We start from the raw sequence: 12,945 nt of genomic DNA on the forward strand, positions 1-12,945 counted from the left end.
TGTGCGCTTGCCAGTCACTTTCCTCCTCTTCATCCAAAACCACAAACTGTCCACGTGTCCACAGATGAAACCCACGATACAGGATACAGGTCCAGCATATCTTTATTTACTGACCAGGCTCACATACAGGTTCCCATTGAAATAGAGTGTGAAAATGTACACACACGCACAAAAAAAAACAAAGACAAAACAATAGCCAGGAATTAAAGCATCGCTGATCTCAAGAGCCTGCTAATAATCATAGACCAGTGTGGTGAATAAACTCAATTAAATCAATCAGTCGGTCAATAATTGATTGGTTCATTATTTTAAACACTTTTTTGCATTAAAAACAGGCTCTCCTCCTGTCACTTAGCCTCCATTTGGGATTGAGGCACATAAAAGTCTTTGACAGATCAACTGAACACTGTAAAGCTCACTTTCACAGTTCATCTGGAAGGGGAGAAGATTCACTCACAGGCAATTTAGGGAACAGATCACAAAACTGTATTGCGGATGCATAAACACAGACACTGAGTTTTCAGTGAGGGCAATTTTAACTGTTTTCAGATACTTTGCTAAATAGAGGATCACAGAAATTGTACACCATAAATATCCCTCTGTGTCAAAAGTCCATCTTGTAGCCGTAAAAAGCTCAGTGTCCATTAAAACAGGGCGGGGGATGCGAGCGCGGGGATGCTTTCCCATCTGCTGATCTTTGCTGAGTCTTTCTCGGAGGCATCTTTATTGAGGATGACACCATGACTAAAAAGAGGTAATGGTGATGAGCTGTCTCACATGGACCATTACATCAGCTGCAAGGGGGCAACAGCAGCATAATGAGTGATTTTCTTTTCTTTGCTTTTGCGTTTGGCCAGAGGTTTGGGACGGTGGAGCTTCTTGAGACACACTGAGACACGCGGGGTGAGCCCTCAGAACGGGTGCTCCGACACAAATATCGTGAGGCGGATGATGGAGCTGCCTCGGAAGTTGATGACGTTGTTGACCGTGACCATCTCCAAGTCCAGCACCACCTCTTTGGGTCCTTTGATGGGCCGCGACAGGACAAGTGTTGCGCTCACATTGCTGGTTTGCTGCAAGACGGGGAGGGGACAGAGACAAAGAAGGAATGTGAGGCACGAAATACAGGAAATGATGGAATGTGCAAAAGAAATCCAAGACGCGGGCCTCACGAGGGGAGATGATATCTTATCCAAAACTAGTAAACACAAGCACAAAGTCAGGGGAAGTCAATGTGTTTTCCATAACATATCAGGAGGGAAAGTACACACTGAGCCCAAACACAGATTGTGTAAACAGGGATAATAGAAGCTAATTCATGAGGAAAATCTCATGAAGGCCTACTCTGTTTATTATACTTTGAAGTTGCATGTTTTCATATTCTAACAGATATGCAGGACAGTGACTTTCTGTTTCCTGAAAAACAGAGTGTCTGCTGTGAAAACGCACATTGCACACACTTAGTGCTCCATCTACTGGTCGTACATGATGCATCCTGCACAACAGCTGTGTCACCTCCTGCATCATTCACCTTTAAACACTGAATGAGGGCCTGACTGCCGTAGCACAACAGTGTATTTTTATGTCATCCTTAAGCACACATATGCATTTGTTTAAAAGAGATCAGAGTGCAGGGGGTAAGACATTTTGAGACACACATAGGAACACAGAGGGAAAATTAATCTCTGAACATGAAGCTACCCCACCATATATGTTGGGATTGTAATTCCACAGTGATGGATTACTGGGATAAAAATCATTGGAGAAAAAACTTTGAATGCACGCCAGATTAGGTCCAACACAATAATAAAATCAGCTCTCTGGTGGCCTCCAGGCAGAGATATTGTGAAAGGTATTCTGTCTAGTGTATACTGAAGTAGCTTAATCATATTTTTGGGGTGATTCTGACACCGCTTGCTTATTACAAAGCACATTAACAAACACCATGATCATGTAAAACTTAAAGAAGTGAAGCATCCACTTTGAACCTCCCACTCCTTTAGGTCCTTATCCCTCCATGTCATCATGTTTGTCAAGCTCTTCTTCAGGGTGTATCGTTTATCTCTGCAACACTCACCCTCATGTAAAACTCTCGTCCGTCGTTGCCAGACTTTATCTGGAAGATGTAGAAGGCCCCGGGGTAGCGCGTGGTGGCCTGCATCTGGAAGATGTCTGCAGGCACGCTGCGCCCCGATGACAAGTCCATGTGTCGGTACAAGATGGTGAATGGTTTGTCCCTGCAGGCAGGGATCTCAGCTGAACACATGCACTGACTGCAGAGAAGGGAGAAAGACATGTTTTAGGCTTTGGGAAGCATTACACGCCAAAACTTCAACAAAACACGATCATGACTTGACATGACTGATATGGAAAACAGTGCAGTGGATATGCATCAGTGTTAAATAATATGCTGGACACTAGAGCAAAGAGCAGCCACCAAGGAAGAGTCAAGCAGCATCACAGCTGCAGATGCAAATGCAAACAACTCACAGGATCTGATATGAGATTAATATTTGACAACTCACATTATGGGGAAAATGTTAAAGTGGTTGCAAATGTTTTTGAACCAAATATTAGTGAACTGTTAGGAGTAATGGCCTGCACACCAGCTCAGTGATATTCATCACATTAAATTATGTTGGAAATGTCCCACTTTGATCTTTCTTTCTCAGGCTACTTGAATCTCATTCATGCCGATTCCAGTTCAGATCCCGTACGACAAACTTGGAATAAACGCTGATAAATGAGTGATGTAATAAATAGCGACCCTTGTCTCCACCTTGTTTGCTGTTCTTGGCCCCAGAGGAGGAAAAACAGTGAGGCTAAGTGAGAGAAATAGCGAGAGTACTCACTTATCACTGACTTCAACGTAAGGAAGTTCACATTGTAATGGATTCAGGCATGTGTAGCCTCCCTGGAAATTGAAACATACTTGTGCTGTTGTACAGGTGTTGTTACCAGTGTCACATTCATTGACGTCTTCAAAATCAAACACACAACAATCAAAGTCAGTTAAAACAGCATCATCATCAACATCATCATCAACATCATCATCATCATCATCATCATCATCATCATCACAATCATCATCAGTGAAACAACATGAACAATACTTTTATAAAAATGAGAAACTGCGGTGAGAATTAACAAGCAGAACAATTAAGATGCTTGAAATTTGTACATTACAAGAAAAGAGAGCAGAGAACAAGACTCAAACTGTTTACATTGCTTTAGTGCAGTGGTTGTAAAACCTGACCAGGACAAAGGAAATCTTTTGCAAACATTTGCTCAGTCATCCTGATACATTTTTACTGTAACACAGCTGATGCATGACGTGGCCTTTCACGCAAACAGATCAAGAAAAAAAATTGAACAGAACCAACACATTCACCCATCATAGAAATTAAGTCTATGACAGTCAAAACAAGGTGGATTATGGTAATTAATGAATTTGGTGACAAACACTAATGCAACAGAAAACAAGGTGAGACTACTAAACGTTCCTGTGTGATTTACACGGCAACTTGCAGCGGCTTCTTGGGCAGAGTTACCTGTCAGATTTCTGGGTCACACTTCATTTCAATCTCTGTGGGAAAACTTTACGAGAGGAGAATGTGTTTTGCTTTTTGGCCCGAGCATTACCTTCACAGCTCCTGCCGTCATCAAAGACGTAGTATCCCGGTGGACAGATGCAGGAGAAGGAGCCTGGCGTGTTCACACATCTGTGCTGACACAAAAACTCAGAGAAGCCGCACTCATCCAAGTCTGCAGCAAAAAACACCCAGCCATTAAGGATGCAAAGCTCATACTGTAAATACACACATACAGGAGAAATGGTAATGTCACATAATGTAATGACTGGTCAAAATGTCATGAAAAATAATGGGCAGATAATCTAATAAAACCTGTTGTTTAATGAATTGCTGCGCAATAGGTTCTGATCTGCTCCTTAAAAGTTGCAAAAACTGCATAAGATCTAAAAAAAAATAATCAGATAAAATGAATGCATACAAATAATAAACAATTGTTTAAAGTAACAGCATCTTGAGAATGACTATATCAATCTAAAATTCTTATTAATTTGTGTGGAGAGTTATCACCTGTATAAGTTTTGTAGCATTTTTTACTTACTTTGAGGGATATTTTTTTCATGTTTTGATGGGGTTTTAAATCATCCATTAGGTATTACATTATCACATGCCAAAATGTCATTACAGGTGGCTTACATAAAAAAAAAAATAAATAAAAAAAAAAGTGGGAAAAAAGCAAATTAAAACCTTTGCATCAGTTATAATTGTGTGGATGCAGGGACTTCTTGGTATATCAAAACTTCACTCAAGAATCTTAGAGCACAAAATCTCTTATCTCGTTGCTTTAATTACCTTTTAAAGACAGCGTCACAATTAAAATAATGAAACAACAGTAGCTCGCCTCACCGATGCAGGAGGTGCCGTCGGACGCCAGCTCGAATCCCTCGTCGCAGTTGCACATGAAGGAGCCGTAGGTGTTGAAGCAGCCGTGACTGCACGGCTCATCCTCACACTCATCCACATCTGGACAGCAAACAATGAAGTGGGGGGGCATTAAATCAACACCAGCCCACAGCATGAGTGTGTGTGTGTGTGTGTATGTGTGTGTGTGTGTGTGTGTGACTTTGTTTATTGAGCTACCATGGTGCATGCTTACTTGTGTATTCCTACCTGTGTGCATGTGTGTGTTCCTTTGTAAACTGTACACATATGTGCACTCAAGAGGATGGAAGTGTGTATACATTTGTCCATGTTTATACAAGTGTGTGTACAGTATGTCTCTGTATGTGTGCACGGTGTAAATGGATGTCTCCAACTCCATCTCTCCATGTATGTGTATGCATGTGTGTGGTTATTTGAGCCTTCTGGTTATTAGGATTACTAAAGGTTAAGGTAAGGTAATGTAATAATCTCATTAGGGTTGATATGACAGAGATCTGCAGAACATTAATTCCACTTTAATAGCAAATTAATGTAAATGTCTGGATGTAGAGAAGTATGGAGTAATGTGTGTGATGATGACCTATGCAGGTAAATGTTCATGATTTTATTGAAGGGAAAGTGCAGTTGTGGCTGATGATGTATTTTTTTATTGTTTATTTTAAAGCCACGTGCACGGTGACACACACAAGACAAATTTCCCCCTGGACAGTAATGTCTGTCTTATCATAACTTAAGACAATAGTTGGTTAGTGAAGGGTGGCAACGCTGCTGGCTGACATCATAAATAACAAGGAAGTTATTACAAGTTACAAGAAGTTATTTGCAAGCCACAAAACAAAACCAGTGTGATACCAGTGTGGGGCCTGTGGCTGTGTAATAGCCATGTTTGCCAAGCCAAGCACCGATTCATCACGAGTGTGGACAGCTACTTTCCCAACAGTGTGATTGCTACAATACCAAAACAACAACTTGAATTTATTTAAACTGCAATAACCCTAACCTTGACCTTTTGGGCACATCTGTATTGAGAGCTGTATTAGGATTTACATTTCAGGTCTCTCTGTTTGATGAAATTTCAGTTTCAGTGAGTCAAAGTCCTGTTATCCAATGTTTTATGATGTAAATAATGCTTTGTTTGAGATGAAGGTGTTGCGGCATGAAACTGGGCATGCATCGACGGTGAAAGGTGCTCACAAGTACCGCAAGATAAACCTCTGTGCATGTGGTCTGTGTGTGTGTGTGTGTGTGCGCGCGCTTGTTTGTGTACCTTGACAGGTCCTGCTGTCCGGGTTGAGGATGAAACCGGGGTTACAGGAGCAGGAGTAAGAGCCAGGAACGTTGGCACACAGCTGTTGGCAGTAACCATAGCGACATTCATCAATATCTGGTCGAAGAGAGAGAGACAAACTGGTTATGACCATGACCTGTGTGTGTACACTGTGTGTTTACACTGATTCGTTTCAACACCCAGACTGCAGTCGGGGAATAAAACGACATCAATCAACTTCATTCAGTTCATTATGATACACAATCCGCGTGTGAGTGTGGAGCAGTTTTCAGTTTTCACAGTTTTCACAGTTTCAACAGTTTGGTTCAGTCCATTTTGAGGTGTTCGTATGATCGCCGCAAACAAATGAGACCGTTGCTGAGAGGACTGGCAGCCTCTGCTGGCCTCTACACTGGATTTTACACTGAGTTAGACTCTGCAGGAAATCTGCTGGATTGCCTTATGGCACAAAAAAGAACGAGGGCCTCTGTTTGTCCAGTGCAAACACCGCTAAGGTTTCCAGTTTCCGGCGACGACAGATGATGGAGGGAGTGAAACGCTGACAGAAAAATCACCTCACACGCGTTCGTGAAGCAAGTGTGGGAAACATCCAGTTTTTTCGGTCTTGATTTCAAGAAAACACCGACACTATCGATATCCTCTGCAGGAAACCGGGGCTGATAATGCTGAGCAGATGTTTAAACTTGATGTTTAACTCGTGCCACTCACCCTGGCACTGTCCACCAACCAGCCAGTAGCCCTCAGTGCAGGAGCAGGTGTAGCCTCCTGCCGTGTTGATGCAGAGCTGGGTGGGGTTACACTGATGAGAGTTTGCCGTACATTCATCGATATCTGGAATAAAAAGAGAGAGCGGAAATGTTACTGTCAAGTGATTTTTTTTTTTTTTTGATGCACTAATCGTCTCTGAGAGCAGAAATTCATTCGCAGGAAGGCCACATGTGGAGGTCAGAGGTCATCACAGCTTCTACGGAGCAGAAACTGGAGTCAGGGGGCATCAAACCTGGGACGTTCTTCTAACAGGACAGTCTCTCTAACCACCAAAATTTGCATGATCATGTGTAGTTTACACCTCATCTTATTACGTGTACAAATAACTATTGTCCTTAAGGCAGAAAAAAAAAGGTTTTGACAGATCCAAGGCAAGTCTACTTGTTTTGACATGAGGGGAGGGATCAGTATTTGGCAAGTAAGAATGAGCAATTGTGCTATACGTGTTGTACACTGCAACATTTTACCAGGAAGATGAGGAGTGTAAATTATTAATCATAGTTCTTATATTCTGGAAACCCATAATTTCAGTTTATAAAGCCCTTTTATGGAAGTTAATTCAGGGAGGTTACACAGTCTTTCACTGCTGGCCGATGGAGGCGTTAAATGCCTTGCTCGGTGGCACATCACTCATCCACTTGCTGGCACACTGGGCCAATCACTCATCCACTCTTCCAGATTTCCCAGCCGGTCCAGGGATTAGAACCAAAGGCCTGCTTCCCCGGCATTTAGCCCCCCACCACCCATCCTGAAAACACTTTACATTACAGCTAACATTTCAATACATCACTGATTTACAGTTGTTATTATTCAAGATTAGAGATCACAATCAGGCTTAAATTCCACTGACGCCCCCTGGAGCAGTTCACACAGCACCTCATAATAGCCACATTTCCTTATGAGGATATGACAAATCAAGAATTCCAATCTCTGTTTATGGTTCTCAGACAATGAAGTCACAATTTTCTAAAGAAATGGTTTGAGAAGTGGGTGGGAGCCTGAAGCCCCGGCGTGGATTTTTTGTTTTAACAGGCAGCTATGATAAGCGATAACGTCTGTCGGTGGGTCTGCTGCCCTTTGTGCCAAGGCGGTCCACTTACGCTCCGTGGGGGCGGAGGGGCCGTGGCATTAGGCTGCCGGCCAAGGGCAACACGACCCCGGCACCTGCTTGCAGTTACCAGTTTAAACCTCTTTCTATGGTAGTTGGATCATCTGCACCCCATGTGTAGGCCTACTGTGACCCCAGGGAGTCTGATCTGTCACACACACACACACACACACACACACACACACACACACACACACACACAGAACACCGCGGGAGTCCTTCAGCGCAGTTCAGCTCCTTATATAGACTGTTTCATGAGCTGCCCATGGGTACTGGGGTTACCACCGGCAATTTTGATCAAACTCAGAGAGGACATGAGAGATGGGCCTTGTTTGAAACGCTCAAATTTCTGTCCTGTGTTGGAAACCTGAGAAATGCTATTTAAAGCTTTCTGACACTCAAAATTTGTACACAAATTCATTCAAAATGAGCCCTGAGATATCAAATGAGGCAAAGTTTGGGACAAGACTGGGACTTACAGTGTATTATAGTGTGTTCTTTAGGGCTTGGATGATATGCTTAGCTCCTTCAATATGTATTGCAATTACTGCGATTCCATATTATGATTTATTGCAATTATTGTTTTTGGAATTATCCTCAAGTTTGTGGATGTAAAGTTTCATGAGGCTGTGGTTAGCCTAGAAGTCACAATTCATTTTATACAGTGTTGTCAAGTTTCAAAAACTGGTTTCACTACAATGAAATGTCTACTATAGGGGCAAACACCATCACACATGAACAAAACTGGGCTCACTGAATCCACATTCATTCATTCAACCATTTTAGAACAAGGTGAAAATACTACATCTGTACTGCATGCAAACAACTGCATGGTTTGAGCCCCAAACTGCACGGGAGCATGCCTGCGTAGGGGAGACCCAGAGAACCCATTTTCATTCAGATATCTTTTCAGGAACTAACAATAAAAGCCTTTTTTCAGATCGAGTCCCATGCATTTTTGAGTTCATCTAGTGGGGGGTTTGAAAGGATTTCATATGCCCAAGAGGTTGGAAACTTTTCCCAATCCATAGAAGAGCATCTAATCCTTCAATTTAAGTGAAAACATGGAAATTGCCAAAACTGGACCTGAGAGGAAAACAGCAATATTAATATTGTAATCCCATGTAAATATAACAAACGGAAGAAAGTAGCACAACTTAAGATGTGGCACTTGAGACTCCAGGCAACAAGTCAAAGGGTTGCTGGTTTGATTCCCAGTACTGACAGAGTAGAGCTCTGTCAAAGTGTGCCTGAGTAAAGTAGGTCGCCAGTATATATGTGCCAAACCTGATGGATACTTAAAATAAGATCGTACAAGGTTAACTCTCTCATACGTCATGATGGGGAGTTGCTTGTAAAAAGCCCCATAAATAAACCCATTAAGACATAAACATGCACTGGTGGGTTAATTTGTCTATTGTTCATCCAGATTATTAGTGACATTGACAGAGTGGAGCCATTAACCTAAAGACAAAGCCATGTTTGTTGCAGGTTGAGACGGGAAGTCACAGTCTGCAAAGTTTCTGCCCCGTGGCATCATCAATCAACAACCCATTACATCACTACACATACACACACACAAACACACACACACACACACACGCCAACTTTAAGGGGTGTGAAGACTTGTTACGATTAGCCCCCACAGAGGAATGCCTGTTCTACAAGTCCAGCTCAGATAGATCACAGATTTGGCTACAAATGACCTCATCTTCGGTGCTCAGTTTTTGTAGTTTACCCAAACAAGGTTGAGAGCCGATTCCCTGACAGGCCCTCTCCCCTACAAAGAGAAACAGTCCGTATTTGTGCATGAGCTAAACGCACTCTTTCGAGGGAGAATATGTGTACATTTTCCACTCATTACATGGTCGCGGCTGATTTATTCATAACGACAGAAAAGTACCCGAATGGACTGTCAGGAGTCCATTTTCAGCTGCTTGTCCCTGCTGGAAATAGTGGGATAATTATGTTAAAATGTCCAGTGTGTATCTTAGACAGCTGGGAGGAAGCTCAGACACTTGGTGTTTATCTGAGAGCTGGGATCTCTCGCTATTGTGAAATACGGCACAATCAATCAAATAGTTGATTTTCCTCGCAGTTAGGAGTTGAAAGCCCTCACTCCCCCGCTGGGTAACAGCAGGCAGTCTGCTACACTGAGCTACGAGCTGGCTCACTCTCACACTTCAAAATACTTATACCAGCTGCCTTCCTGACCTAATGGATTAATGTATTTGCCTGGAGTCAATCCACACTGCAAAAAAAAATCTGCATCTTAGCAAGTCAATCAGCCTCAAATATAGATTTCTTGAAACAAGTGAAAAAATCTGCCGGCGGGACAAGATAATCCAAATAGTTTCCAATGCTGATCAAATGGCCTCAAGAATTTAAAATCAAGTGTCATTTTTGATACTAATGGGCTGATCTGCCTTGTTTCAATATATTAATACTTATTAAATGTACACTTGAAATTCATGACACAAGTGGCACTGTGGGATTATCTCATCCCACTGGCACATATTTCCACTTGTTTTGAGAGAAAACGATATTTAAAGGCCTAATATGTGATTAAATGACTTGTTAAGATTGATATTTTTGCAGTGCATATGCTGTAATTACATTGGTTTAACTTCTGGCTTCTCTCTTCCTTCCCACGTGTCACCTCATCCATCTAGTTTTACCGTGATATCTGTGAAACAACAGCGAGTAGGAGGATGTCTGGACTGTCTGTTTGAAAAATACACAGCTTTCGCCCAGAGTTACTGAAGAGATTTAGCAAAGAGGCTCAAAACTGTAACTGATTGCAGCAGAAGACACACACACCGTCTCCCTCGGGGCCTCAAAACGCATCTGTCTTACAGCAGTTAAACACTAATGAGTTCCCGAGTTAGGTTAAAGCTGTGACTGCACTGTAGTTCCTTAAGACTGCCTGCACTCTACTAAATCTGTGTCATGATATATCAGCTCGTTATGAATGGCAAGAGCTGGGTGGGTGGAGGGGCAGCCGGTGGTCAGCGCTATGCTTGGTATTTCAGAGAACCACTGAGACTGGAAATTAACTTTAAAACCACCGTCGGAAAAGAGATTCAGAAAAGCCAGTTTGACTGTCATCCAAATCCACTGACCCACCACTGTGGCCGCAGAAGAAGCACGCTGACTTTAGGGATCACCGTCTGTATTCTCGGTCTGTGATGAATGTGAGCGCATGATGACCCACTGTAAACACCCAGGCAAAGTTTTCTGACTAAATGTAAACCACACAACAGAAACATTTGCGAGCGTTCCTGAGATGCGTGATGAATGAGAGCAGCAGACTTGGCTTGAGTGGTATTTGTAAAAAACTACTATTTTTTCAGTGTGGTTGGAGGATTAGATGGGTGGTGGTTGCAACAAAGGACTATTGAATAACTGTTTGTGCATCAGGTGGATTTTTTGTTTTGTTTTGTTTTGTTTTTTAAAACCTAAATTGTCCTGGTGCAGTAAAACCCACTCACATGGTGGTCTAATCAGGTTACAATCAACCCGTTAGATCTGCAGACACCGACTCACCACTGCAGGTACCATCTTCTGCAAGAGTGTATCCAAGAATGCATGGTGCAGTGCTTCTCACGATGGGGTAGCTGGGCTCCACGGGCCCCGGAGGCGGAGGGCGGAAAGCGTCCGGAAAGCCCTCCGACGGGTCTGAGTAAGTCACCTCAGGAAGGGCTGGGGTCTCCGGTCTGTACGGCTGGTTGTATAAGCTCCTTGGAATGCACAGGTAGCCGCCGTTCTGGTTGACGCAGCGCATGTCTCCTCGGCAAGCACCTGGCAGAGTGCGGCACTCGTCCACATCTGGGATGGAGGGGGAGGAGGGGGAGATCAGGACACCTCTGCATTCACTGCATCTACAGTCTGGTCACTGTGGCAGTGATCCAAGCACTCCTCCCTGAATTTTACTTTGTTGTGTTGTGTCATTATACTGGATTAGACTGTTAGTGTATGCCCAAAAAGTAACTTTTAAAGTATAAGACCGTTACCACTTACCTATGCACTGTCTTGCCCTGCGGTCATAGGTAAACCCTTCTGTGCAGGTCTAGGGAGAAATTCCCAAAAGTCTCATTCAGTGAAGTGGCTCTTTGACAGTTTCACTGGTCGCCTACCATGCTGTAAACTTTGATATATTCATGTATTATGATGCTACTTGACTTTTGATATAAATTTACATGCAATTATTATTTCTGATTTCTGACTAAGTAACTTTTCCATCAGCACATGACTGTCTTTATGACTTTTAATGTGACATCTTAAGTGGTCTCATTTATACTTTACTGTGAGCCATTAAAGATACAACATAGATTAGAGACCAAAGGTGGTAAAACATAGGGAAACTATAAAATGTTCATTGTAGGAATATGAGCACTCTATGGCCATGGTGTCCGAATGAATGAAATCCATGCAAACTGTTTGTCAAAGCGCATGAAGGAAGGGTTTCTCCTACCTGACTATGTCCAGTCTGGATACAAAGCAGAGCAAATACCAGAGCTGCCAACATCCTGCAAAGAGGGAATATCAAGTTTTTACTCTCTTCTCATACACAGCCGCGCTGGAAAACAGGAACGTGTCGAGGGGCATCCCGTTACATATTCATTCAAACTCATAACTCAAAGCAAAACAACTCAACTCAGTCCGCTGGGCAAACGTAAACCCGGATGAAAAAAATTAATAAATAAATAAAAAAATAATAATCGCCACAATGTAGGCTACTAACCTTGCAGAAGTCCAGAGACGCAAGCCACGCACGGCAAAAGGCATGGTTTATAGTTGCTATTGAAGTCTCAAAGGAAAGATTCAGACGACCCGTAAATTCTCCCTAATCCCCTGGCCACTACCAGGGCTCTCACCACCCCCAACTATGCGCCTTTACGCGAAAGCCGACACCAGGTTTTCATTAACCGCTGTCTGGTCGAGCTGAAGCTTCGGTACATTGACCAAGTGTTGAAGGAATGCCTTTTCAAAATGGACTGTTCTATTTCTTCCGCACTCTGTCGGCTGTACAGATTATTTAGCAATGCAAATTGACGGGCCCCCTCCGAGCACTTTCACAACAGCTGGATTCAATCAGGGAGAGCCAGCCCCCTCCAGTCAGGGCGCACAGAGACAGCGGCCCCACAGCGGCGGAGCGCACTGACAAATAAGCGGGTACTTATAAGATGTTGAGGGCTAAAAAGGCAAACAAGCGCAGTGGGTGTCTCTTCCTGGAGACATGAACATCCCTCTTTTACTCCTCTTCATCACAGGGATGAACAAACTGTTGCACATCTGGTGTAGCCAAT

At 43.0% G+C, this 12,945-nt stretch overlaps 1 protein-coding gene across 1 annotated transcript; it reads right to left on the reverse strand.

Moving 5' to 3' along the window:
- Nucleotides 1-84: 84 nt before the first annotated feature.
- fbln5 (fibulin 5) lies at nucleotides 85-12,763 on the reverse strand. The gene is made up of 11 exons (XM_030045316.1): nucleotides 12,381-12,763; nucleotides 12,111-12,165; nucleotides 11,657-11,705; nucleotides 11,183-11,464; nucleotides 6,469-6,591; nucleotides 5,740-5,856; nucleotides 4,437-4,553; nucleotides 3,643-3,765; nucleotides 2,853-2,979; nucleotides 2,078-2,273; nucleotides 85-1,073 (listed from the first exon to the last, which is right to left on the reverse strand). The coding sequence occupies exons 1-11, from the start codon at nucleotides 12,422-12,424 to the stop codon at nucleotides 912-914; spliced, it is 1,395 nt and encodes a 464-aa protein (XP_029901176.1). The 5' UTR covers nucleotides 12,425-12,763; the 3' UTR covers nucleotides 85-911.
- Nucleotides 12,764-12,945: the final 182 nt, after the last annotated feature.

This window comes from Myripristis murdjan, chromosome 22, assembly GCF_902150065.1.
Source record: "Myripristis murdjan chromosome 22, fMyrMur1.1, whole genome shotgun sequence".
NCBI lineage: Eukaryota > Metazoa > Chordata > Actinopteri > Holocentriformes > Holocentridae > Myripristis > Myripristis murdjan.

Excerpts from the sequence above, each read along its gene's own strand:
- fbln5 (XM_030045316.1), bottom strand. The coding sequence starts at position 12,424 with ATGCCTTTTGCCGTGCGTGGCTTGCGTCTCTGGACTTCTGCAAG. Across the intron at positions 5,857-6,468 it reads GGTTGGTGGACAGTGCCAGG|ATATTGATGAATGTCGCTAT; the intron begins GTGAGTGGCACG and ends CTCTTCGACCAG. Across the intron at positions 2,274-2,852 it reads TACGTTGAAGTCAGTGATAA|TCAGTGCATGTGTTCAGCTG; the intron begins GTGAGTACTCTC and ends CCTTCTCTGCAG.